Genomic DNA, 23232 nt, shown 5'->3' with positions numbered 1-23232 from the left:
AGGGCTGTCTTCAGGTTGGAGCACATTTTGAGTGCTGTGCATGGATACTGGCTATCTTACTTATGAGTAGACTTTGCTTTCCTTGTCCTACTGTCCTCTTTGAGTTCAGGCCTTTTATATGTAGCAGAATGTGTTATGGATCAAATGGGAAACATCAGAAAACTCAAGATGTAATGGCTTCGCAGTACAGCTGAGTAATTCAGGCTTCCTGAGGGCTTGGGAACACCCTACCACAGTAAGAGAGAAAGTTGGGGCATTGTATCAAAGTAACATTGATATTTGATGACTGCTTGTGATGGTTTAACCCCAGCTGGCAGCTAAGTACCACACAGCTGTGGGGAGCAGAATCAGAAGTAAAACTCATGGGTTGAGATGAGAACAGTTTGATAATTGAAACAAAGTAAAATATAATAATAATCATAATAATTTTTAAAAAATGTAATGAAAATGAAAGGAATAACCCCAAAGAACAACTGATGCACAATGCAGTTTGCTCACCACCCACTGACTGACTCCCAGCTCATCCCTGAGCAGCTCTCAGTCCCTCCTGGCCATCTCCCCCCAGTTTATGTTCTGGCCCTGACATTCTATGGATGGAATATCCCTTTGGCCATCTGGGGTCAGCTGCCCTGGCCACACTCCCTCCCAGCCTTTTGTGCACCTGCTCACTGCCAGAGCATGAGATGCTGCAAAGTCTTCGACTCGGGATGAGCACTGCTTAGCAACAGCCAAAACATCAGCGTGTCACCAGTGTTACATCACACCAACCCAAAACATGGTACAGCTGCTAGGAAGGAAATTAACTCTATCCCAGCCCAAACCAAGATCTATGAAGTATTTGGATTCAAATAAATTTGTTCTTGGTCTGTTTGAGGAGGTGTTGCGTTGCCCCTTTTGCCTTTGAGGATGTGCTTGTCCAAATTCAGGGCCTCCTACCAGGAAATGTGCAGTTCTGCAGCTCGTGATGTGAGGCTGTACAAACAAGCACTGACTGTTGGGCTCTTGCCAGGGGTTTCCTGGAGAAATTTCCTAAAAGAGAAGATAAATGTAAAAGGGCAGATGAATCCAGACTTAAAACTTTGAACTTCTTACTAACCCTTAAAAAATCCGTTTGACACCCTTCTGCAGTCAGTTCAGAATTGCCATGGACGTGGTTTATGTATCTGTTGCTTTGCAGTACAAAAACTTTTAACAGTGTCTAGATAATAATTTTTGAGAAGATTGAGGAAAGGATTTCAGACGAAGTCAGTTGCAATTATTTAAATGGAATGTCTTAATTGACTTACTGGTTGAATGTGTGCAGCATCTAATAATAAGCCTCAATACCAAGATTTCCTTTCTTATTTTGCACACAGTGCTGGGCACTTCCTTACATCAAAGTAAGTTTTTTCATGACTTGAAGTGAAGTTGAGAGTGAAGTGCTTGGCGTTGTGCATTTTGGATCCTGTTTTTGGCACTGCCACCAGACTGTTGTGAGATTGCCTTGCTGGTATTTAATCTGTGTCTGGACTTGTGCAGTGCCTCTACAGTACTTACCTACTTCCAAAATAGGTTTGTTTTAGTGTGCTAGTACTTGTAAAGCCTTTTGAGGCCCTTGGATGAGAAGTGGAGTTGGAATACAAACAGGCAGTTAGTGGAACTGAAGTGGGTGTGGGTGAAACTTCTAGGAAAAATCCTGAAACTCAATGTGACATGAACACAGATGAAAAAAGAGAAGCTAAGAATTCTGCTGGATCTTGTTTGCTGCCTTCTCTATACCTCAGTGATAATGCTTGCTGAATTGATAGCACACTTCAGAAACCTTACCCCAAAAGGTATTTCTTAGAAACTAATTGCAAGGGAATATGAGGACTTCCAGCATTTCAAACTCAGAGCTCACTGCATCACTTTTAAACTCCCCTGGAAAAGTTCCCGTCTTCCTTTTCAGTACTTGGTCACAGGCAATATGCTGCTGTTTCTATAGGCTTTACCTGACACAGTTGTCAAACAATTGTGTGGAGGTAAAAGTAATTGAAGTGTTTGGAAAAGACAAGTGGAAACAAACAGGTACAGTGTTTCACATTACCACAAAACCACAAGCTTTGGGAAATCCATAATGAAGATTTTCCTGAGAGTGTATTAATTCCTTCCCCCTTTTGCATGTGTTCAAAGTAGACTCCTTTATTTGAATTTCCATAATTCCCCAAGGCCACAGCTAAATCTCTGCAAAATACTGGGCAAGAGATGACATGCACCTTAGTCAGATATTAAGATAGCAAGCTAAGAAAAGCAAGTCTAGAGGTACTGCATGATAATTGAAAAACAGCTTCTAGTAAAATAGCCAGGTATTTTTATTTCCCCTTTGGGAAGAATTCACTGTTCTCAGTTTCCCAGCTCTCTCCTGCATCTTCAGCATGGAAGTGTTGTGTCAAGGAGTAACCTTGGCAGGATTTCATTGAGCCCATGGGAATTAAATGTAGATTTTACAGAACAAGGTAATACTGGAGGGGAGTTGAGATAGGATCCTCTCTCAAAAGGAGCTTCTCAAGCCTTCCAGGAATTGCCAGAGTTGCTGGAATAGGACACACTCATGCAGGCAAGGAGTGAGGTTCTGTTAGGAATGTTATCTCTGATCAGACACTTATCATTTCAGGAGGCAAGCTCTGTCAAAGCTGAGATAAATTAAGGGCTCTGGCAACTTTCATGCACCAGTTAAGCATCCTGTCCTGTTAAGAAAAACAGCTCCCTTCAGATGATCTGTGTAATGTTCATGGCCCACTGACTCTTCCAAAGTAAAGAGTCAGGTTTTAAAATGTGTCCTATTTTGGATGTTGTTTGTGGATTTTTAGCTGATCAGTTGATTGTTCAGGGAGCTACACTTGGCTTTGAGGTAGCTCCCCTCTCTGGGTAACAACACAGCTTTTCTTCCTGGCTAATGCAGCCATGGCAGCCTTTTTTCTCACTTGTGAATGGTATTTATATTTTTATTGTAGTATTTTTATGCTTTTTTTTTATTGTAGCATCAAATTGGTTGCTGTGAACTTTAGAGTATAAAATAGGGGAATTGTCCATCATCTGAACACTTCAGTGATGCCTGTATCTCACACTTACTTTCATCCCTTGTATAAGTTTGTGAAGGGCAGTGCTTTTCCTTCTCATAGTTGATGGCTTCATGGTGCATGACTATCAGTAGCATTTCTCTTTTTTCATATTTGTTAATAAGTTGGACAGTGGCTTTGCAGACAGCCAGATTGGCTAAATGCATGGCATCTTTTAAAAACAGTCATCTTTTAGAAACAAAACTAATATGTGAAGTAAACTAAATCATTTGTGTAGTGCAAATTCCTAGAAACCCCATGCTTAAACTGATAGTCAGTGGAGTTTCTGTATCATATTCTCTGATGCAGAGATGTTTTCTTGGCAGAGTGGAGAGATGTGACCACTTTTGCATCTCAAGTATATGGATGTATAAATTAATAAGAGAAAGTGCTGGGAATGCCCTTTCTACTTTGAGATTTTGAGGCAGGGAGTGCTTGTCAAGCTCACAGGACATCTTGGCTTGATCACATCTTTTTGCATTAAAGTTCAGGTTGTTTTTCTGTCTTTTAAGGTTTTTTACCACAGTTGCATTGAGTCACTCCCACTTACAGTTTGTGCTGTGACAGGATTTGTTTGATTCTCTGTGTCCCAGTTACACTGGGTCTTTGTGATGAGAAGGGCAGTGATGCTTTTGTGTTTTGAAAAACTTACCTGAAGGACCAGATATGTTCATGAAATGCACTTAAACAGATGTCAGCTTGATTTTCAGTCCTTCTCTACCTAACAGTGATTGCTGCCAGTCTTTCTCCCCACACTAGATATTGGAGTATTGAAATAGCCTTTTTTTAAAGAACTCTACTCCATTTAATTTAATTATGTGGCAATTGTTTGTTTATTTGGGTTTGGTTGTTTTAGTTTTTTGTTTGGGTTTTTTTTCCTTTGAAAAGGCTGACAAAAAGCCCCTAAGATGGTTAAAAAACAAAAGGAGTGAAATAGTATCAGACAGATAAAAGTTCTTGTTCTTTGGTTTTCAGAATTTTTTTCTTGTGAACTTTGCAGCTGTGTCAGGGTTTGCATCAGAAGAGAGTAAGTTAAAAACAGCTTGTGGAAAGACATTCCTGTTAAAGTACTGAGCCTCGCTGATGACTCCATGTGTATAAAAAATTCTGAGTAGTACAAAACCTTTTTTTTTTTTAATCATTATTTTAATATATTCCTTGTTTGTTTTCCCTGACCTTGGTGTTACTATGTTACCAAGAGTCCTGTTTTTTCTACTGTCAGCCAAAGTGGCAGAGCAAAATTCGAGGTCAGTTCCCCTGTTACTGTGAACTCAGGGTTGGGTAATGTAACATGGATTGCAAAAATAGATTTGGCCAAGTTGGTATCACCAGAGGGAGAGAGAATGAAAAAGAGTGAATCCCAGTGAAAAGGGCTGTTCAGTTCCACTAAACTTTGCAAACCAAAGCACAACAGAAGGCTTAGCAGCAGGAAATGGTGGAGACCACAGTATCCCTGGAAATGCAAGGCAGTGTTGCCACCTGGCCAAGCTGATTTGTTTGTACCATGAAGAATCTCTGGGGTTCCAGCTAAAGGCATGGCAGCCACTTGCCCACATCATGGAAGGGTTAAATCATACTAAGCAAGAGAGAAAAACACTTCTGGCAGTTGTCTTCAAGACTTTATCTCTGAGGAGGGGGATTGGAAATAGATGCCAGTAATTATGTAAAGATCTGTGTAATTTTGTGTGAAATATGAAGGTGGTACTGAGTGAGTAATTGTCCTGAAAAAAACCCAAACTTGTTAGGAATAAAGTGAGAAACTACGAAGGACAAAGGAAACAAAACTGTCTTGGAGGTTAAAATGTGTGAGGATAAAGTAAATGTTGCCGAAGCTCATGCTGGGTTAGACTTTGCAAAGGGGAGCAAAGCAAAGAGCTCTGTTTTGTAAGCATTTAAGTAAGAGCAAGGTAAGGGAAAATAGAAGTGTGTTCATAGTGAAGATGGAGCTGACATAAAATGCAATTTTATCTGTAGTAAATCCAGACAGACATGGGACCAAAGAGTCAGTGTGCAGCAGGATTGGGAAATGAAGACTAATACAATGAAGCAAATAGTCTTTGTCTCAGAAGAGTGGGAGAAGTGTAAAATAAAAATTGTGAGCTTTGTGGTAACAATTTGTGGTTAAATCAAGCTGTCCTTATGTACTTTGACTGTCTCATTCAGGAAATACTATGGACCACTGGGTAACAGAAGCATGTCCTGCAGATAAACTAAAAAGAAAAGAAAACAAATATATAACTTTAAAAAGTGATCTGAACAAGTACATATCAGTTAAACAGTAGGTGTAACACCTTTTTAAGGAATAACTAAAACCTGCTAGTTCTGCAAGGGAAGTCCTTTGACCTCATGCAGGTAAGTGCTATAAAATGTGGCATGGGCTCACCAGAGACTGTGCTGGACTGGCTTGACAGCTTTTATTGACAGCTGATACCTCCATGAGGGAAATTGTAGTGTATTTGAACAGTCTGGACTTCAGTAAAGCACAGGAATGCTGACACATGGAAATAATTATTGGAACTGGATAAAATGGGGGAGTAGCTCTTGAAGTGTGAGTAGCTAAGATGTTGGCCTAAATTAGAGATGAGAGGTTTTATTAAAGGAGGAAATAAAGGGGTTGGATGTCACCTACAGACTGTGCAGGTCTGGGGTCTGATCTTTATAATATTGTCACTAAGGTTACCAACCCCCAAAAAAAAACCCAAGGAAAAAAAATCTGCTAATGAAATTCAGGGCTGAATCAACATTTCAAACCCTCATCAGTGCAGAGGAGGACAGGCACATCATTCACTAAGAAGTGCAAAATGTTGCCAACTGTAAGATTAAACTTAGCAATGTAATAGTGGAAAGTACCAGGTCACGCACTAAGAAGATGTTGAGAATTTTGGCTACCAACAAAGTGCTTATCAGTCGAAAGCAAAGAAGGAGAAAGATCTAAAGATCATAAAAGCCACCAGTGTTATGTGACATATAAATAGGCAGGTGTGTTCTCAGCATGTTTCAGATGAGAGATTTATGGCAGGGTTGTGTGTTACACTGATAAGGCCTCATCTGGAAAGCCACGTTCACTTTTAATCACCCAGGTTCTGGAAAGATTAATCCAAACTGGGACAGGTGCAGAGACCTAGGGGATGATCAGTGCACTGAAGAGCTTATCTTCAGTGAGAAGAAGGTATGGCTTGTTTAGCAAAGCAAAACAAAAGCATGGAAATAGGGGTAAGGGGTCAACAGTGGCGTGGTATTCAATTTAATTTATATTGCAATTTAAAAAATAAATGGATGAAAGCAGGATAAAATAAAATTAATCGAGTCCTATCATGAATGAAACTTCTCAATACTTTCCTACAACTCTCTGGTTCACATATCTTTGCAATTTTTGTGGACTTGGGGGATTTTTGCTTGCAAATGTCTCTCTGAGATTCGTCCCTGTGATTCATTTCATTACAAATTCTGATTGAAGAGTAAATCAATTCAAGTCTATTAAAAGTTTTAAAATTTGGCCTTTTTCATTCCTTCCCTCATCTTTAAGTAGTAACAAATTGTCTTGCTCATTAACTCTGTTGGTTTCCCTTGGCTGCTGCCAGTTTGAAGACACAGCAGGGTTGCCTTGTAGCATTCCTTCTGTGTCTCAGATAATACATCCAGCCTGTGCCCAGGCCTTCCCCACACAGACTTCATTGCATCTCTAGTTTTTACAGCTAAGATGGCCCTATTTCCTCCCTCAACTAGGACATTTATCATTCTTTTTAGCATCTATTAGCCAAAACCACTAAGATTCCCTTTTGCAGTCTGGCCTCCCAGTAGTGGCGAACAGGATAATGAGGTATTCTCTCGCTTTATTTACCTCCCTCTGCCTCCTGCCCCTTTTCTCCCAATTGCTCAGTTCTCTCAAAAATGTGAATTTCTAACTGTTGCATTTATTGCCTGGCTTGTCCTCAGGTTCCAGTGTGAACGGGCTGGAGGAGCCCAGCCTGGCCAAGCGGCTGCGGGGCACTCCGGAGCGCATCGAGCTGGAGAACTACCGGCTGTCCCTGCAGCGCGAGGAGGAGCTGGAGGAGGTCCCCGAGGAGACCCTGGCAGAGCACAACCTGAGCAGCGTGCTGGACAAAGGGACAGAAGAGGATGTGCCCAGCAGGTCAGCACACATTGCCCAGCAGCTTTTGCTACACCCATCCCAGCTGGCTTTGCCTGCCTTTCCTTTTTCTTTAACCGTTTACCACGTTGCACTTTCTAAAGCTTTTGAAACACACAGACTTTTCATCTTGTAGCTTCTGTTCTAAGTAGCTCACTACTATCAGAAGACACCTATAGCACTTAATACCATGAGATTAATACCAGGAGATTAAGTTCTAAATTGGAAGGGATTTTTAAATTTAATTTTTCAATTGTATCAAAGGTAAGTGAGTCTTTTGAGGAAACAGAACATGCATTCAAATGGAAGGGAGTTCCAAAGTTACCTTCTTTTTTGTATGCATTGTATTACAATTCAAAACCATGTTTGGTTTCAAGATTTAGGCTTCACACACATGTAATCCTGACTGAATGCTGGTGCAGTGCCTGAGAGGTATTAATGGGAAACAGTAGCTGTGGCTGTTGAAAAATGTGTTGTACCTTCATGGTAATAAAATGAAGGTGTATAAATGTGTTGTACCTTCATGGTAATAAAATGAAGGTGTATAAATGTGTTGTACCTTCATGGTAATAAAATGAAGGTGTATAAATGTGTTGTACCTTCACGAATTTGTCTTTATATGCAAAATTCTGTGCAAGCACACCAGGATCCACATCCATGCAGGGTAGAGCTAGTGGAAACAATTTTTGCAAGAATCGTTGAGAGGAAATCCTTGAGGAAGAATGCTCATGAACTTTACAGTCAATCACACACTTTTTGCAGAGTCTTGGTCTCTTAATACAATTTCTCATCTACTTGTCTTTATAGCAATAGCAGCCCTTACCTTTTCATCTCTGAGTCTGTCCAGTAGTCTTGAAATAAACTCAGAAAATGCTGTTGTTTGTGTCCTGAAACTTGGATCCTGCAATCATATTCTATGTATGAATTGCCTGCAGATATAGGTCTGTATGAGAAATTGAGTAATCTTGGCCTCTTTTTGGGAGATGCAAACTATATTTTCTTAACTCATCCTTCCTGTAATTACCTGCTCAGGTTTATGAATTATATCAACTATGACAATATAAGCATTGGTGATCTCAGGGGTTTTTACTCCTTTGTGTTTCTACCTCTAAAACAGAAGTTGGAGCCATTGACTCTTTGTCTTGATTTCAATAAATTCGGACACAATAGGCCTGATAAATGGCATAAAACTTACAAAGGCCAAGAATTAGTTTAAAAAAAAGTGGAGTTTTGGCATGAAGCTGATGGTCATCTCCAAAAGGTGTTTTGTGAGATTCTGGAGATTGAGGGTGGTACACTATTAGGTTAGGAAATTTGATTTTTGTCTTGTAGGGCATTACATTTAGTTCCTTTTTCCTACATTCATTCCTATAACTTGTTATCAGTATAAGTATTTCTATCTGTAATAGACTGCATTGTATAATTTTCCATGTGAGAAGCAGCATGGGCAACTCACATTGTGTGTAAGGAGAAAAGTGGAAATACATAAATACATCAAATTCCCTGTCAGTTTGACCTGGAAGAATTTATATTCCAAATCCAAATATGGCAAGCAGTTTACTCAGAAAATGGACAAGGCTGTGTGGACCAAATATCAGAGAAAGCAGAGGCAGAATTTTCTAGGGTGTGTAGCTATTGGGTAGCTATTGTAGCTATTGGGTATCCTATGTCCATCTGTATCCACTCCATGGATAGACTGCAAAGACACAAAGACTACCAAAAAAAAAAGGCAGGGGGAGAAGTCTGACTACTTTTTCAGCAACAAAAAAAAAAGTTTTGACTCCTGCAACAAGCCAACCAAGGCCCTAATTTAATCAACTTCACTGTCTTGGTGCAGCGCTGCAGGGTTAGGAGCAGGCACAGGAGATGGGGAACTCTTTGTTCCCTCCATGTCTTATGAAGGATGGGTTGGGCTTTCAGGGTTCACTTAGGTGGCAGATAGAAATCAGGCAGAGACCTCACATTTTGGTGCACAGCTTCCCATCATGCACACATTGCAGAGAAAGTTTATGGGAAACAGCATTCAAAGTATAGCTTTTCAGAAGAGAGTTAATCTTATTTAAATTTCAATAAGAAAAAGGATCAATTAAGCAACTAAACCCAGACTACACAGTAGTCTGAGGTGTGGGAAACCTTTTATATGCCTTATTGACTGCCTTTAAGTTGCAGTAACCCCCAGTGTGCCATCTCCAGTTTTGGTGTCATGTCCTGTGGCCTTTCATAGGAGTGTCGTAGGACAGCTTATGTAGTATATGTCTGTATGGCAAGGAAAGAGAAGAGATTCATTGTCACAGTTTAGGTTTCAGTTCCTCTCCTCAGCACTTAATCTGTACATACACCTTTTTTTAATGAGATACTCAACTGCTTATGCAAATTCTATAGAGAATACCTACCTACCTTGGTCTTTGATTTCTGCTTTATAGAAAAATAAAATTTCAGCTGTTGAATAAAGTCCTACAGCACAGGGTTTCCATGCTGAAAGGAATGCTCACTGTACCAGGCCATCTCTCACTGCTGACTTTCAGCTTCTCATTTCTCAGTATTCAAAGGTCAAACAAAAGCCAAGTGATAAATGAAAGCCAAAGAAGGTGAAGTGAGCTGTGTGGTGAAGAATTTGTGTCGTCACTCCTCCATGCGATAAGCCAGCTGGTGGAAGAGCAGCAGCTCATCCTGTTCAGCACCCATGGCAACAATTTGAGCAGCAATAAACCTTATTGACAGCACACCAAGCCCCCAGCATGCAGCACCTGTCATGTTTATTTCCATACCAAAGGGTGGGAAAGTAAATCAGGGAGAAGGGGAACATCACTTTTTATCTCTGTGACAATATCTGCATAAAGACTTTGGAGTAGGCTCTGGCCTCCATGCACCAAGCCTATGGCTTGTCAACAGTGTTTGTATTCAGTATTTCACATGTGAAAATCAGGCAGCATGTTAAAAATAACTGTTGAGTTTATACTGTGAAAAAGTGGCTTGTAATTTGAGCAAAGTCATGTTATTTCTATGCAGACCAGTGAGAAGAATTTAAGAGCCTATGGACTGAAGTGTGTGACAATCAGAGCATGAACAAAGGGTTTTTCTTATTAGGTTTGCTATCAAAAATAGGCTCTCAGACAACTAGATGAATAAAATTATATAAGTAAGATAGTACAACTGTACAGTTGTATTTTATAGACCTACATGAAGTGTAAACTTCATTACTTTCAACTTTTTTGTTTTCCCTTTCATTGTCTGTATGGAATGGGTTCTGCCAAAGCCAGTGATAGTGAGTGTAAAGAAGCAGCAGAAATACTGTTCTCAGATTATTCACCCAAACTTTAATTATTCTCAAACAGTTTTACTCCTTCAGTCAGATGAATTGGGCATTTTAAGATTTATAGGGGAAGCATCCAACAGTTGCTCTAATAAATGCAGTTCTGTTGTGACAATGGTCTGTTCAGGTAAAGCAAAGCTGGAGCACCTTTTGACCCTGCAGAGAAGATCTCTGAGTGTGTAGTCCTCATTCATTTTCCAGTGACAAATGCAACCATCTTTCTCCTCAGTCCCTCTAGGTAGTCTGGCATGTAAGAGTGAGCTAGATTAAATATCACTGAATGAGTGGTTACATTTCTGGCCTCTGCTGCATATGCTGAGGAACTGTTAGAATTAAACAGAGGTGACTTCTGAAAGGCACTAATGATTTATTGCTTTGCATGGTTTAGACTTTGCTGTGGGAATAATAATCTCATTATTGTAATTATCTTTGCACTGCTTCCTACAGTTTCTTGCCACCATATACACTGTGTACTTAATTGGATACATATTTCTGTCTGTGATGCAGAAAAGTGAGGATTTTTTGGGTTTTTTCCTCCATCTCTCCTTAGTTCACATACTGTATCCTTTGCCTGATGTATTTTGTATTCTTTCCACTCCTAAAGACTTCTCTGGTTCACAGGAGCAAGTGCCAGATCATTTTAGGTATCTTAGCAGTAGCTGCTATATCAGAAGCCATGGCCTTCTCCATTTTGATGCTGTGAAGAACTCCTGCACCAATTTATCAAGAGCAGTGTGATATGAAGAAAATAGTTTCTTTCTGTTGTACTCAATTGTCTTGAACTGTAACAATAAATGCTGCACAAATATTTGGACTTGGCTTCACAGGCACTTTTCTGCTGCCTCTCCTTCTTTAAAAGAAGCAGGGCAAGGACCATACTGCAGCCTGCAGGTGATGCTGTCTCTAAAAAGCCTATGAAACATGGAAAGCTTAAAATCAGTGTTGTGTTTTAAGCTTATGTGTGTTGAAATTACTTGTTAGTGATCTAAGACTGATCAAGAAAACATTGGCTTCATAATCTTTAATGTTATTATTATTACCAATATAATTTTTTTTTCTAAAACCTTACAGTAGTTCAGAATCAGAGATGGAGGAGGAGGATGAAGAGGAAGACGATGAACAGCAACCCCCTTCAGACCTGGGTGGTGTGCCATGGAAGGAGGCCGTGCGTATCCACGCCCTCCTGAAGGGGAAGAGTGAAGAAGAGATTGAGGCTGAGCAAAATCATGAGATTGAGTACAAATATGATGATGAGGAGGAGGAATATGAAGAGGAAGAAGATGAGGAGTCAAGTGAAGGTTAGCTTGGTTCATCCTTTCTTTCTGCCAGCCAGCAGGGAAAAATGAGTTCAGTATTTGCCATGCCAAATAAGAAAGATTTGCCTTGGAAAACTTTACTTCTTTTTTCGCTTCTTTGTTGCTCTGATTTTTGAGGAAGTTATTGTCAAGGAAAGCTCGAGGTGGTTCATTCTGGATGCTGAAGGACCTTGCCCACAGGACAGTTTAGAGTACTAGTACTCACACAATATGTTTCCCATACACCATGCCAGCATGTCAATTCACAGCCTTGTGCTGCTGTATTGGCTTATGGTTGGTTTTTATAATTATTTTTAATTAGATTTGACTGTGCCCTTTGTTCTCTGACAGCAGGAAGTGGAAGCATTGTGGTTGCAGTGTTTTCAGTTCTAGAGTGCCTCACGAAGGGGTAGTGCCCTGTCACTGCCAGCAGGGCGTTCCACAAGGAGGTGCTTCTAGCTCACCCAAGTTAAAAGATGGCCTTGAGAAATAAGGGAGTTCAGGTAGTTCTCTTAGGGAAAGACTCCTTCCCCTGCGTTTGTCTCAGTCATCAAAAAGCAAAGTTTGTGCTCAGAATAGACGTGTTTCCAGTGTTTCACCACCATGCCAAATTTCTCACTGCTCTTGTCTTTGTCTTTATACTCACATTTCCTTTTTGAGGAGACTTGTAGACTCCAAAGAGCTTTTTTGTAAAGGTCTTTGGCTGCCTACTGCCAGCAGAGGTCCAGTGTTCTGAGTCTCAGTGGCAGTGTCGTTGATGAGCTCAGCAGGCTCCTTGGCTGCTTTCTCAACCTAGGAGCTGAGTGTCCATGAGTGAAGTCTGTGGAAACCAAGACTTGTTTATGAGTATGGCAGCATGCATGTTGTGTGTTCAGTCTGCTGAGCAGTGGTGTTCTTGGACGGATGTTGTTTCTTTCAAGGAGTTTTCCTGCCAGGCACTTGGAATACAGCAGGCGCACGGGGAGCTGCAGCATTTCCAGGCAGTCTCTCTCTCTGATCCTGTCCTCTCTCTTTCTCTCTTTCCCTCTCTCCATGGCTTGTGTGTGTACACGGTGTTAAATGTGGATGTGTGCCTCCCTCTGCTGTAGAGGGGGAGTATAACCCTTGGGAGAGAGAGCTGCAGCAAGGCCTCTGGCTTCAACGTCTCTCAGATGAAGAGGACTCGGGTACACGTCAAGGTACCCGTACACTGTCTCCACTTCCAGGGGAAGGTATTGAAGAGCAGGTCCCACATGAAGAGTTTCTGTGGTTTATTTCATTGTGTTACCAGCTCCCTCAAAACTGATTCAGTAGCTGTTGTTCATCTCCTGGTTTGAGTGCCATAAATCAGATCTGTCGTTGCCACTGGCTTTAGGAAGGTGATAAAGCTACCAAGTACCTCAGGATTTCTAGAACACCTGGACAATTTGCTGCTGTAATTTGCATGAATAGTGACTTCCATGTAATAAGGAGTATCAGATTTGTTCTAAACACGCAGACTACTTGCACCTGTGTGTTATCTCAGACACATGGGACACATCAGAAGTGCTGCCTTTAGACTGCTTGTGTCAGCAAAGTTGCTTTTCTTGTTGTCCTCTGTGTGTCTGTCTGTCTGTGGGGAGAGTCTGGAAGGAAACTAATCAAGCTACAGCAATCCCTCAAGATTCTTCAAACAGTTACATAATGGTTATAAAATTAATCAGACATTCAGATCTAACTGGTTGTGTCATTTTCCATGATGCATTCTCTTGCAGTTTATTTTTGGTTTTTTTGTAACACATGGTCCCAATGGCTTGTTAACCCCTTATTCCCTCAATGTGGTTCATTAGAGCCAGAATATGTGAGGAAAAGCCAAGTGCCTTCCTGCATGTAAGGGGGCATATGCAGCTGTCAAACTGCATATTTTACAGCTGATGGTTGTAATAACAGTAGCTTAGCTTCCAACTTCCTTTTTTTTTCTGAGAAAAGAAAAATGGAAGAAGCGTGATAACTTTTTAGCCATCTAACTTTTCTGTGATAAGAATGAGAAGTATTAGTAAGGTGGCTGAAGGGCATAGCTGAAGAAGTTGCCCCTGTTGCTGTTGCCAGGGTGCTTCAGACCTGACTCTTAAGGAGTTGGTTTGCAGGTGGCTCCTTACTCCAGTAAAGTGAAAACATTGAGCCTGCCCATAGCTTATAAAGTGCTGCTGCTACAGTGGAAATGGAGGAAAGCTACCATTCCAAATCCAAGTGCAATTAATGTTCAGCTTCCTGCAAAGCTTAGCAGTCAGCCCTGAGGAAAGGCTGTGCCACGTGTTGTTTGAAATTCTCAACTACTTAGACATTAAAGAAGTGTTAGGTTTGCCTCTAGGCCAAGCAGCAGCAGCCCTTTATGTCTGGCTGTACTGCTCATTATTTATTGGAAAGGTGGGAGGGACAGGACAGGCTCAGACCTCTGTGGAAAAACTAAATGTGTGTAGGTTACAGTGGTCTAAATCCCAGAGCAATCCACTTGAAAACATGCAGATCATGTGGGACCTGCTCTTTCCAAGCCTTGCTGAGTGACTCTGTCCTTCTCAGCCCCTGCTGGCAAACCTAAACCTTTTAACACAGACCTTTGTGTGGCGATGCAAGCGCTAACTCTACTCATCCTGGGGGCTGCATGCGAGCGAGCGCTTTGGGACAGAGCGAGGACAGCCCAGGCTCCTGTCCCTGCAGGATGGCCAGCGCCTCTGGGAACCCATGTGGCTGTGTAATTGATACAAAAACACTCTGGTGAGGCAACAGAGATGTAAAGCTGCAGAATCCTGGGCTACATTGTGAATCCTGCTCTGCATTTGAGTTTGTGCCTCTGAGCCCCTTTCCCTTTAATGACCATCTGCTGATTCTGTCCTTCCTGCAGTTCCTTCTGCCTGTTTCTTCTGCGGTTTTAATGCCAAATCTCACACCTAGTCATTCCTGAAATGGAAATCCCAAACACTTTGTCATGGCTGGGAAAAACATGGCTGGGAGAGAGGAACTTGTTAAAACGAGACAGCAGGAAATAATGAGTGCAAGCTCTAAATGCTGCTAATGTGTCTTGTTTCCTTCAAACATTAGAGCACCGTATGAAAATCTAACTGCTTTTGAGGTTCTAAACTGCTGCAACAGTGCTTTGCCCTACTCAGTGGTAATCCAGTTGTTGTGAAAATTGTCTTCCTGCTTTAAAAAGTAAGTGGGCATTTTCCTTTCAGGCTGAGATGTTTGCTTTTGAAGACCATTCCTGCAGACAGCGTACAGGTCAACACTTGTCCCCTGCAGAACCAGTTATTTTATTATGGATAATGAAGCCTGAGTTACAGAACCAGAGCAGACAGCAGTAGAGACAGGGTCTATAAATTTAATACCTCAGAGTAAGTGCTCCCAGGGCAGGTGTTCTGCAGAAGTTAAACAAGCCTATCAAGTGCTTAAGATGCCCATTGTTCTCTGTGACATTCCATAAGTAGCTGAGCTTTGTGTAGGCAGGTAATAGAGAAGTAATGCAATTTCTCTTAAACAGAGTAATTTGTGTGACAGGAATTCCCTTCTGGGGAGCTGTTAAGTCACAACCAAAATGTTATCCTTCAGAAAAAAAAAAAATCTCCCTTTGAACAAGTTAGTACAAAACAGCCAGGAGTGAACAGAATGGTTTTAAGTACTAAAATTAGCATGTGCCCACGTGTGCATACGCACATACACATGTGAAACTCTCAGATCCATCATATTATTTAATTCACAATGTGTGTACCCAGACTAGAAAGAAGTGCCTAGCCCAATAGTAGGAGATGAAAAACCTTTTGTCTTGGTGCATCAATCAGGTGGAGATTATTCCTCACCTTTAACAGCAAGACATCTTTGGCAATAATCATAACGAATAGGCTGAAGGAGCTGGGAATTTCTGCTAAGTTGGTATTTACATACCACGTTCTGTTGGACACCCAGAGAACTTCTTTCATTTCAGCAAAGCTTCTTGCAATAGACACGATGTCTGATGATGTTTTAATGGCATCCCTCTGCCCTTGGAATGGCGTTACCCAGCTTGGATGGGAGGCGAGAGGAGCTGGATTGGTGGATGCGTGCGCGCACAGTGCTGAGCTTTTTCTGTCTGTCTTGCCAACTGACCTTAGCCAATAATGTTTTCTTTTCTTATTTCCTTTCCTATGATGTGCTACCTTTCCTTTCCACTGTTCTCCCATCTTTTCCACCCTGCCCTTCATACACCCTGCCCACAACCTGTTATGCCATGCCCTCCTCCTGCTAGCTGGAAACCTTAGACTGCAGCAGATTGTAAATCCGGTTGATCCTCTGGAGATCCTGGCAGATGTGCACTGGACACACATCCGTGAGAAAGAGGAGGAGGAAAAAATGGTCTCAGCCTCAAAGTCCTCCACCTCCAGAGGTAATCTCCCCCAAGCCCCACACCATCAGTTCCTGGATCCCAGTTGCAGCTGTTTAACTCTGTTGCTTCTGCGCCCTTCAAGACCAGTGACTTCAGCAGGGGCAGCAGTGATTGAAAGGAGCTGCTTTCAAATTGCACTGAAATTACACTTGGTTAAACATTTTGCTTTTCAGGTCAGTGTCTGTTTAAAACTGCTGCTTTCTCAGCGCTGTGACAGTGTGACTTCTGACCTATTTGTCTGCCTGCTTTGACTCCATAGCATTTTTCCTCACCACACACAATTTGGTAGTGCTGGCAATCAGCCCTCTGTAACTGACTAGGGATGCTAATAGTAGTAGTCTCCTGCTTTTTGTGGCAGGGAAAACTACAATTTTTAAGAAAAGCTGAGGGACTGTGTTGTGTAGCTACTAGAACAAGGATTGAACAGGGTCAGCTTCTGTATTGAGTGTGTTTCTCTGCTGCTTCTTGTCCAAGTATGTAACTGCATCTGGTATTAGCAGGGAATGATGGGAGCCAAAGGGCTTGCAAATCTGATCAGTGGTGGGTTTGACTCCCTGTGTTTAAGATTTGACAGTATATCTACTTCTAATGTGCAAGTTGTCAGTTACTCAGAGGAAAACTTCAGAGGGAGAAAATGTTGATAGTCTATATCTCATATGAGCACTTTCCAGCAGTCCCTGCTGACCTTGTTCTAGACTATGTTACAGCATGTCTTAAGGTAAGTATGTCATAAGTGCTTTTTCTGTGGGCTTAAATCAAAGCTCACCGTGCAGCTGATGAGCAGTGGTCTTCTCTCAGTCTGCAACCATGGTGACACAATTGTAGAGGGAGTATATCTGCTGTGAGAAGGGGTGTCTTTCACAGAAAAAAATGAAATTAGGTTAAAAATCCAGAGCTCTACCTCATGATACTTGATTTTCTTCTATTCCAGATAATTATCTTTTTCTTACAGTTTTATATGTTTGGTCTAGGGGCTGTTTAAATCCTGATCTAACTTGATACACAATTCCAGATGAGTTTGGCTATACTTATATTTGCAGTTTGTAGAAGGCACCATGGTTTTCTGGTGTGAAATCAGCTTCCTACAAATAAGAGATGGGTATTTTGTTCCCACTGCAGCCACAGAAATAGGCTGTGTCCAACTCTCCGTAACTTTCAATATTGCTGGAGTGGTTGATTAATGTTTAAAAAGCATTAAGCAAAAAATGTTAACAATGTTTCTTTAGTTTACAACAATCAAGGTTACTTGTGCTTCTGCTCAGGGGCCTGTGTCACTCTTGTTTCCAGATTTTTATTTTAATTCGTATTTTATAATCCTTACTTTTCTGTGGGGTACTGTTACAGTTGCCAGCAACAGGTGATCTTTCCAAAATTGATTTTGTGATCTTTCCAAATTCCTTTGGGAAGGGAGTCAGTATTTCCTTTCTGTCCCCTGAAACTGGGCCAACCCAGGACAATCTTGATGTATAATTAGCTGCTTCTATTGCTGTGTCATATGGCAGAGGTGTGTGCAGGTGTTATCAGCAGTTTGGGTATTTCAAGGGCTGTTGCCAACACGGGCTTGTGGCCACGCTGTAAGTTTTCAACCTGAGTTAAAGAGACAGATTGTTCCTGGCTGAGGAGCCAGGATTGTTCCATGACCTGAGGTGTTTGGGGAGCCATTGTCAGCAGCAGGGATAAGGTTTGATGTGACAGCCTGGGACAGTGTCACAGCTCCCAGAAATCCCTCTGATTCTGCTTTGGGAACTCTTCTTCATCTGCTGGGCAGCACAGGTTCTGGGACATGTGGGACCCCTCTCTCTTTGCTCAGCTCTTCCTTCTCTGTTTCCCTCCTCTGCAGAGTTCCAGGGGAGCACGGTAGCAGCAGCCTGCTGGTCAGAGGTGGTGTTCTTCTCACTATGCCACACAGGAATATTTCCTCTAACATCACAGATCCCAAAGGAACATTAGGCCTCTGACATTTGTGTGTTATCTCAATTTAATTCTCAAGCCTGGAATCGGGTGATTGAAATTTCATAGGTTTTATTCCTGTATTTGCTACTGAAAAATTTCCCTCTGTCACTCTTCTGTTTTAGACGCTGACTGCTGGTCTAATTTTGACTTCTTACAATTTATTGTTTTTTAAATTCAGCATCCGACCTTCCCTCCGTACGCCATGAGGCGGTACAGGCGTGGCTGGAGACGGTCCCTGGAGGTAGTTTGGTGATGTTCTATGTATTCCAATGCACAATAACCCTGCCCCTCTCTTCTCCATGCCTTCAGCAGCTGAGCTGGTCCTTTAACCCTGGAACTTACGGCCCTGTCGCTACTGCATGAGTGGAGGTGGAGGGGGGACGGGGAGCGTGCATGTGCGCCTTGCTCAGACAGCCCCTTCTCGCATGAGCTCCACACTCACCGTAACCTCGGCAGGCAGGCCAAGGACAGCTTCTCCTGGGGACAGGAGTGCAGGAGGGATCCAGCTGGGTGCTTGGATTTGCTTTGCCAACCGAAGATGGGGCCAGGTTTTCTTCCCCCAACCCCTAGACTAAAAGAGCACGGGGCTTTCTTGCAGTTGCAAGGTTAAGTGACAGAGAGTGCTTAAAGCAATTGCACTTCTCTGTAGTAACTGCAAACCGTAGTTATGTGGTGAAGAAAACAGCAAAGAAGAATAAGTCAAAGCTAAGATCTTTTGGAGTACTGGTGGTTGTATCTCTTTTGACCTGGTGTGGAAGGCCTGGTCAGGAAAGACTCAGGAATGCTGAAGGATGGTAGACCTCAGCTGTGTTTTGTTTTTTTTTTGCGTGGTCCTCTAAGCACTATTACAAACCAATCAGCCTGAAGATTCTGGGGTGACAGTGAGGGAGTACATTGTGTAAAGCTGTGAAGGTGTCTGAATTAGTGGAGCAGTCTGTGCTAGGTAGTTGATCTACAGCTGAGTTGCTTTGGCACATCAGAATAGCCAGCTTGCCTTTAAAACTTCGCTTCTGCTGCTGCTTTGGCAAGTCAGCAGCGTTTACAAGGTGTCTGCACACGATGCAGGCTGCTCACAGCTGCCAGCTAATATGAACCAAGTGCTGATCCCAGTTTCTGGCTGCCATAGTGTGTAACTTCTGAGTTATTGTGTGACAGCTTCTGGCCTCTTGCTCCTCGTCCTAACTGCATATATGTATATGCACAGTATATGTATCATATAACCAGCCACCTGCAAGCTTCCCTCAGATTGGGATCTACCCTTGCACCAAGTTGTTACTTATCGATGCATCTGTAATCTTCCATTGAGTTTTTTTTGTACCAACCTATTTAAAACCTGATTTTCTCCTCTCTCTCCAACGTAATCCGTGTGTGTCACATCCATTCATGGTTTCTGAATCTGAAGACCTACACATACATAGTGGATTCAGATATTCTTAACATTAGTTATGTTTTTTGCAAATTTTGATTAAGATTACTCACATTTGCTATTACCATTAAGCCATTCCATGACATTACCATTTCCAAAATAACATAAGCTATTGCATACCTAAGCAATGATCAGACTGGGACATGGTTTGATTTTGTTCAGTAGATTTATAAATGCTCCTGTGGGCACTCCAGCCTTTGCCACATGATTCAGTTTTCCTGTGCTTGACATCAGTAAGGGTCTGGATTTGATAATCCTTTGATGTAAAGGAATAGGCCAGTACATTATCACACATGAGTGGAACTGCATTTCACTGGAGCTGACAGAAAATAAACTAATCCATGCTCACTACAGAGCACGGAAGAAAGGAAATTCTCAGGTTGAAGGAAGAAGACAAGCCACCTGCTGAAGGCTGTCTTTTGAAATAAGCAAAAACCTGTATTAAAGGAGAGGCTGAAAGACCTCAGTTTTAGGGAGGGTTAGTTTGTTTTCAAAATTGTCTTAATTAGCAATGCAATTATGTAAATAGTTCCAGGAGCCACATCATCACTAGTAAATAAAAAGAATCAGGAACTGGAAGCACTCAATTTTTTAAAAATATTTAAATTATGTTTAATGGAAATGTTTAACCAAAAAAAAAAAAAGGCAGCAAATCATCAATTGCACAGGTTTTTTTTTAGAGTATAATTTAATAATGAGGTTTATACTCCACACTTTGGTCTTGTCTCTCCTCTTGTAATTAAAAGCTGTCAAAAGCAGTAGTGTCAGATGTCATAGTTTTCAGAGTTACAAATTCAATAGTCTCTTCTTTGTTTTGACCTAGCAAATCAAATTGTGGTCTGTAAATGAAAAAAAAAAAAAGTTTTGAATATGTAATTTGAATTACTTAAAAATGTCTCAATTAATGATCTGTAACAGAAAAAGGGTTTTATGTATGTCATTTTAATTACTTTATCTCAATTTGTGCACTAGTCACTTGTACAGCATAAGCATTTTCTTTGACCTTATTACCAAAGACTTCTGTAGCTGCACAGAGTTAAACAGTTTCCAAATGTAATAATGGTAAATCCCATACCCAGACTCTGTCTTTGACTTACACCCTCAAAGCCAGTTTCAATTTCAAGGTGAACAGTCCTGGTTGTGAGGTTCCAGTTTTGACCTAATACACATATGCTATCAAGTGGTGGTAACTGTTCTGTTGTGGTAAAGTAAAAACCAAAATGTTCCTGGAAGAACAGTAACCTTTATTCTGGTTTGATGTCCTCCCAGTCCCCTTCTCGTTTAATTTTTCACAATGCCTGTTGCTCAGAAGAGCCCTGGCAGCTTTCACTACAAGTGCCTTGGAGACTCCCAAGAGCAGGCATGCCCTGATTCACTGGAGTCTGGAAGTGTCACTTCACCATAGATGTCTCTCCAGGTGACACATTTCAGGATTTCTTGTATTGACAGTAACTGATAAACATCTCCAGTATAAACTGTTGGTACAGTTCAATATAGAACTTTTTCACTGTGTAGTGTTTGTTTTCTTTTCTTTTTTTTTTTTCCCCTGAATATTTGAATATATTCTAGCTCCATGTGAGGAGGATGATGTGGAGGATGAGCTGGGCACAGAGCCTGCAGACACAGAAGGGCAGGCAGGTGAAGAGGGAGACACGGGTGCAGAGCTGGACGATGGTAGGGTACCACTGTGCAGCCTTTAAACCTGTTGTGTGAACAGAATGTATTGGCAATGAACACTTTGCATGAGGGTACTTAAACCTGGTCTTATTTTTAGAGGTGTGGGAGTTTGTTTCAAATATCTGAGAGGGAGCCAGGAGTGAGGGACAAAAAGAAAAAGAGAAGAACCTCAATGTCCTGGATTATGTAATGAATTTCTCATGTCCTCTCACCATATGTCTTGTGTCTGTATTCAATACTAATCCTGATGAATAACAGAAATAGAATTAAATTTGTGAAAGGTCCATAATACTGTCAGAATGCTTCCTGTGCTATTGTAAAATTAACTGCATATGGCAGAAAACATGGAAAATTTTCCAGAGAACTGATAAGAGAACTTCAGTTACTGATTTAACTCTTTGTACTAACAGTCCAATCATTTACTGCTTACATTTACTGCTTAAATGACTAATTATCACCAAAAAAGGAGTGAACATTTAAGTGTTCAGGTTATGAAAGTGGTTAGCACCATGTGAATAGAAAGTATTATGCCCTGATGGACTTGTATCCAAGTTCTCTTGGTTTTTTCCATCCATGATCAGACATCGCCTCTGATGCAGAAGCGGAGTTTCGCTTACGTCAGGGTGGTGCAGAAGGGGCAGAACTGAAAGTCTCTGAGGATGAAGAAGAAGCAGAAGGTGCTTCTCACAGTGTGACAGAAGGTAATCACTTTGTCTTTAGTGCTTGAATGATGTTAATTGCGTTTGAGATAGTCTGTACAGTTATGGGATTTCAGAGAAGAGGGTCTCTTGGATTTGAACTGTCTCACAGCTCTCAGTGGCAAGGTCTGTGCTTGCATTAACATTTTGAGAAGAATGTTCTGAATCCATTAATTACAGCTTTGTGTAAAATGTGAGAACCCTTCTAACTTTTTTTCTTTTAAAAGCTGTTTCTTTTGCTTTTTTTCTTATAAAAGCTGTTATTAAAAAGCTTTTACCATTTTGGACATTTAAAAATTCCGGTTGTGTTCCAGATGTCCAATCTAAAATTTGTAAAAAGCTGAGAAATTTGTCACTACTTGCTGTGTGTAACATTAAAAAAAGGCAGAATATTAATGGTTTATGTATTTTTGTAACATTTTCCCTTTTCTTAGATCCATGCAAGCCACCCATCCCTATCCAACCCTCGAGTGACAGTGTTCTTCCTCTGTCTCCAGCTGCTAGTCCCAAAGCAAAACAAGCAGAGGTAAGAAAGGGAGTCTTTGACATTTTCTACTTAGCACCTGTAGTTCAATAAAACAGTTTGTTGGATAAACTAATGAGGACTGACAGCAGGGGGCTCTCCTTTTCTGTCTCTAATATTTCTGTTGATCTTGAAATCTGGCTTCATTTAGGCTTAAAATATAATGTGTACTATCTTTTTTTCCTGTCTTCAGAGTGTAGTGTCTCTATCACAGCCACACAAGTTCCCATCACAAAGCCCCAGGCAGCATTATACAGGGTATTTTAATTTCAGTGAGCAGCTAGCAACAGGTATATGTGATAAATGTAGGGAGCCATAAGTAAGGTGTTTCCTGTTTAGCCTGGTCTGGCTGTCTTTGATGTGCCAAAAGCAGATTCTGTGCAGCTGCAATTGAAAATTACAGTAGTAACTAAAGCAGTGCCTCTTTGTTCCAGAGCTTGACATAGCTCAGCTTAAGGAAGTGAGGCATGTCAGTGTTGTACTGTCATGTTGTCAGCCCTGGGAGACAGCTTGCAAGTGTACTGCAGTGTGTAAGAGCGGGAAGTACATGGCCCTTAAAATTCAATTCAATTCAATTCAATTGGCCCTTAAAATTAAATTCAAATTTTCCCTTCCAATTGTTTTGGTTTTGTTTTTTTTTTATTTCTTTTTTTAAGGAATTGCTAAAATATTTGTCTTGGAGAGCTTTGGCATAGACCAATTTACTTTTACAGTGGGCCGAGTCTGGTTTGCTGACAGCAATTGCTAACAGCATTTATTTTCTATT

The 23232-nt window shown here is 41.3% G+C and overlaps 1 protein-coding gene across 19 annotated transcripts in view; it reads left to right on the top strand.

The window, feature by feature from the left end:
- The window catches only part of MICAL3 (microtubule associated monooxygenase, calponin and LIM domain containing 3), a 174563-nt gene that overhangs the window by 119694 nt on the left and 31637 nt on the right, over positions 1-23232 (top strand). For 11 of the 19 annotated variants that reach the window (XM_041484413.1, XM_041484414.1, XM_041484424.1 and 8 more), the window contains 8 exons: positions 7014-7209; positions 11591-11817; positions 12903-13025; positions 16052-16189; positions 18321-18383; positions 21138-21242; positions 21827-21946; positions 22378-22469. In XM_041484413.1, the coding sequence (XP_041340347.1) occupies positions 7014-7209; positions 11591-11817; positions 12903-13025; positions 16052-16189; positions 18321-18383; positions 21138-21242; positions 21827-21946; positions 22378-22469 (1064 nt within the window). The remainder of the gene's footprint in view (positions 1-7013; positions 7210-11590; positions 11818-12902; positions 13026-16051; positions 16190-18320; positions 18384-21137; positions 21243-21826; positions 21947-22377; positions 22470-23232) is intronic. The other 8 variants (XM_041484416.1, XM_041484431.1, XM_041484415.1 and 5 more) reach the window with 5 other exon arrangements.

The sequence above is a fragment of the Pyrgilauda ruficollis genome, unplaced genomic scaffold, assembly GCF_017590135.1.
Source record: "Pyrgilauda ruficollis isolate IOZ18807 unplaced genomic scaffold, ASM1759013v1 scaffold66, whole genome shotgun sequence".
Lineage (NCBI taxonomy): Eukaryota > Metazoa > Chordata > Aves > Passeriformes > Passeridae > Pyrgilauda > Pyrgilauda ruficollis.
Note: the sequence above shows the minus strand (reverse complement) of the source record. Positions and strands in the feature narration are given on the sequence as shown.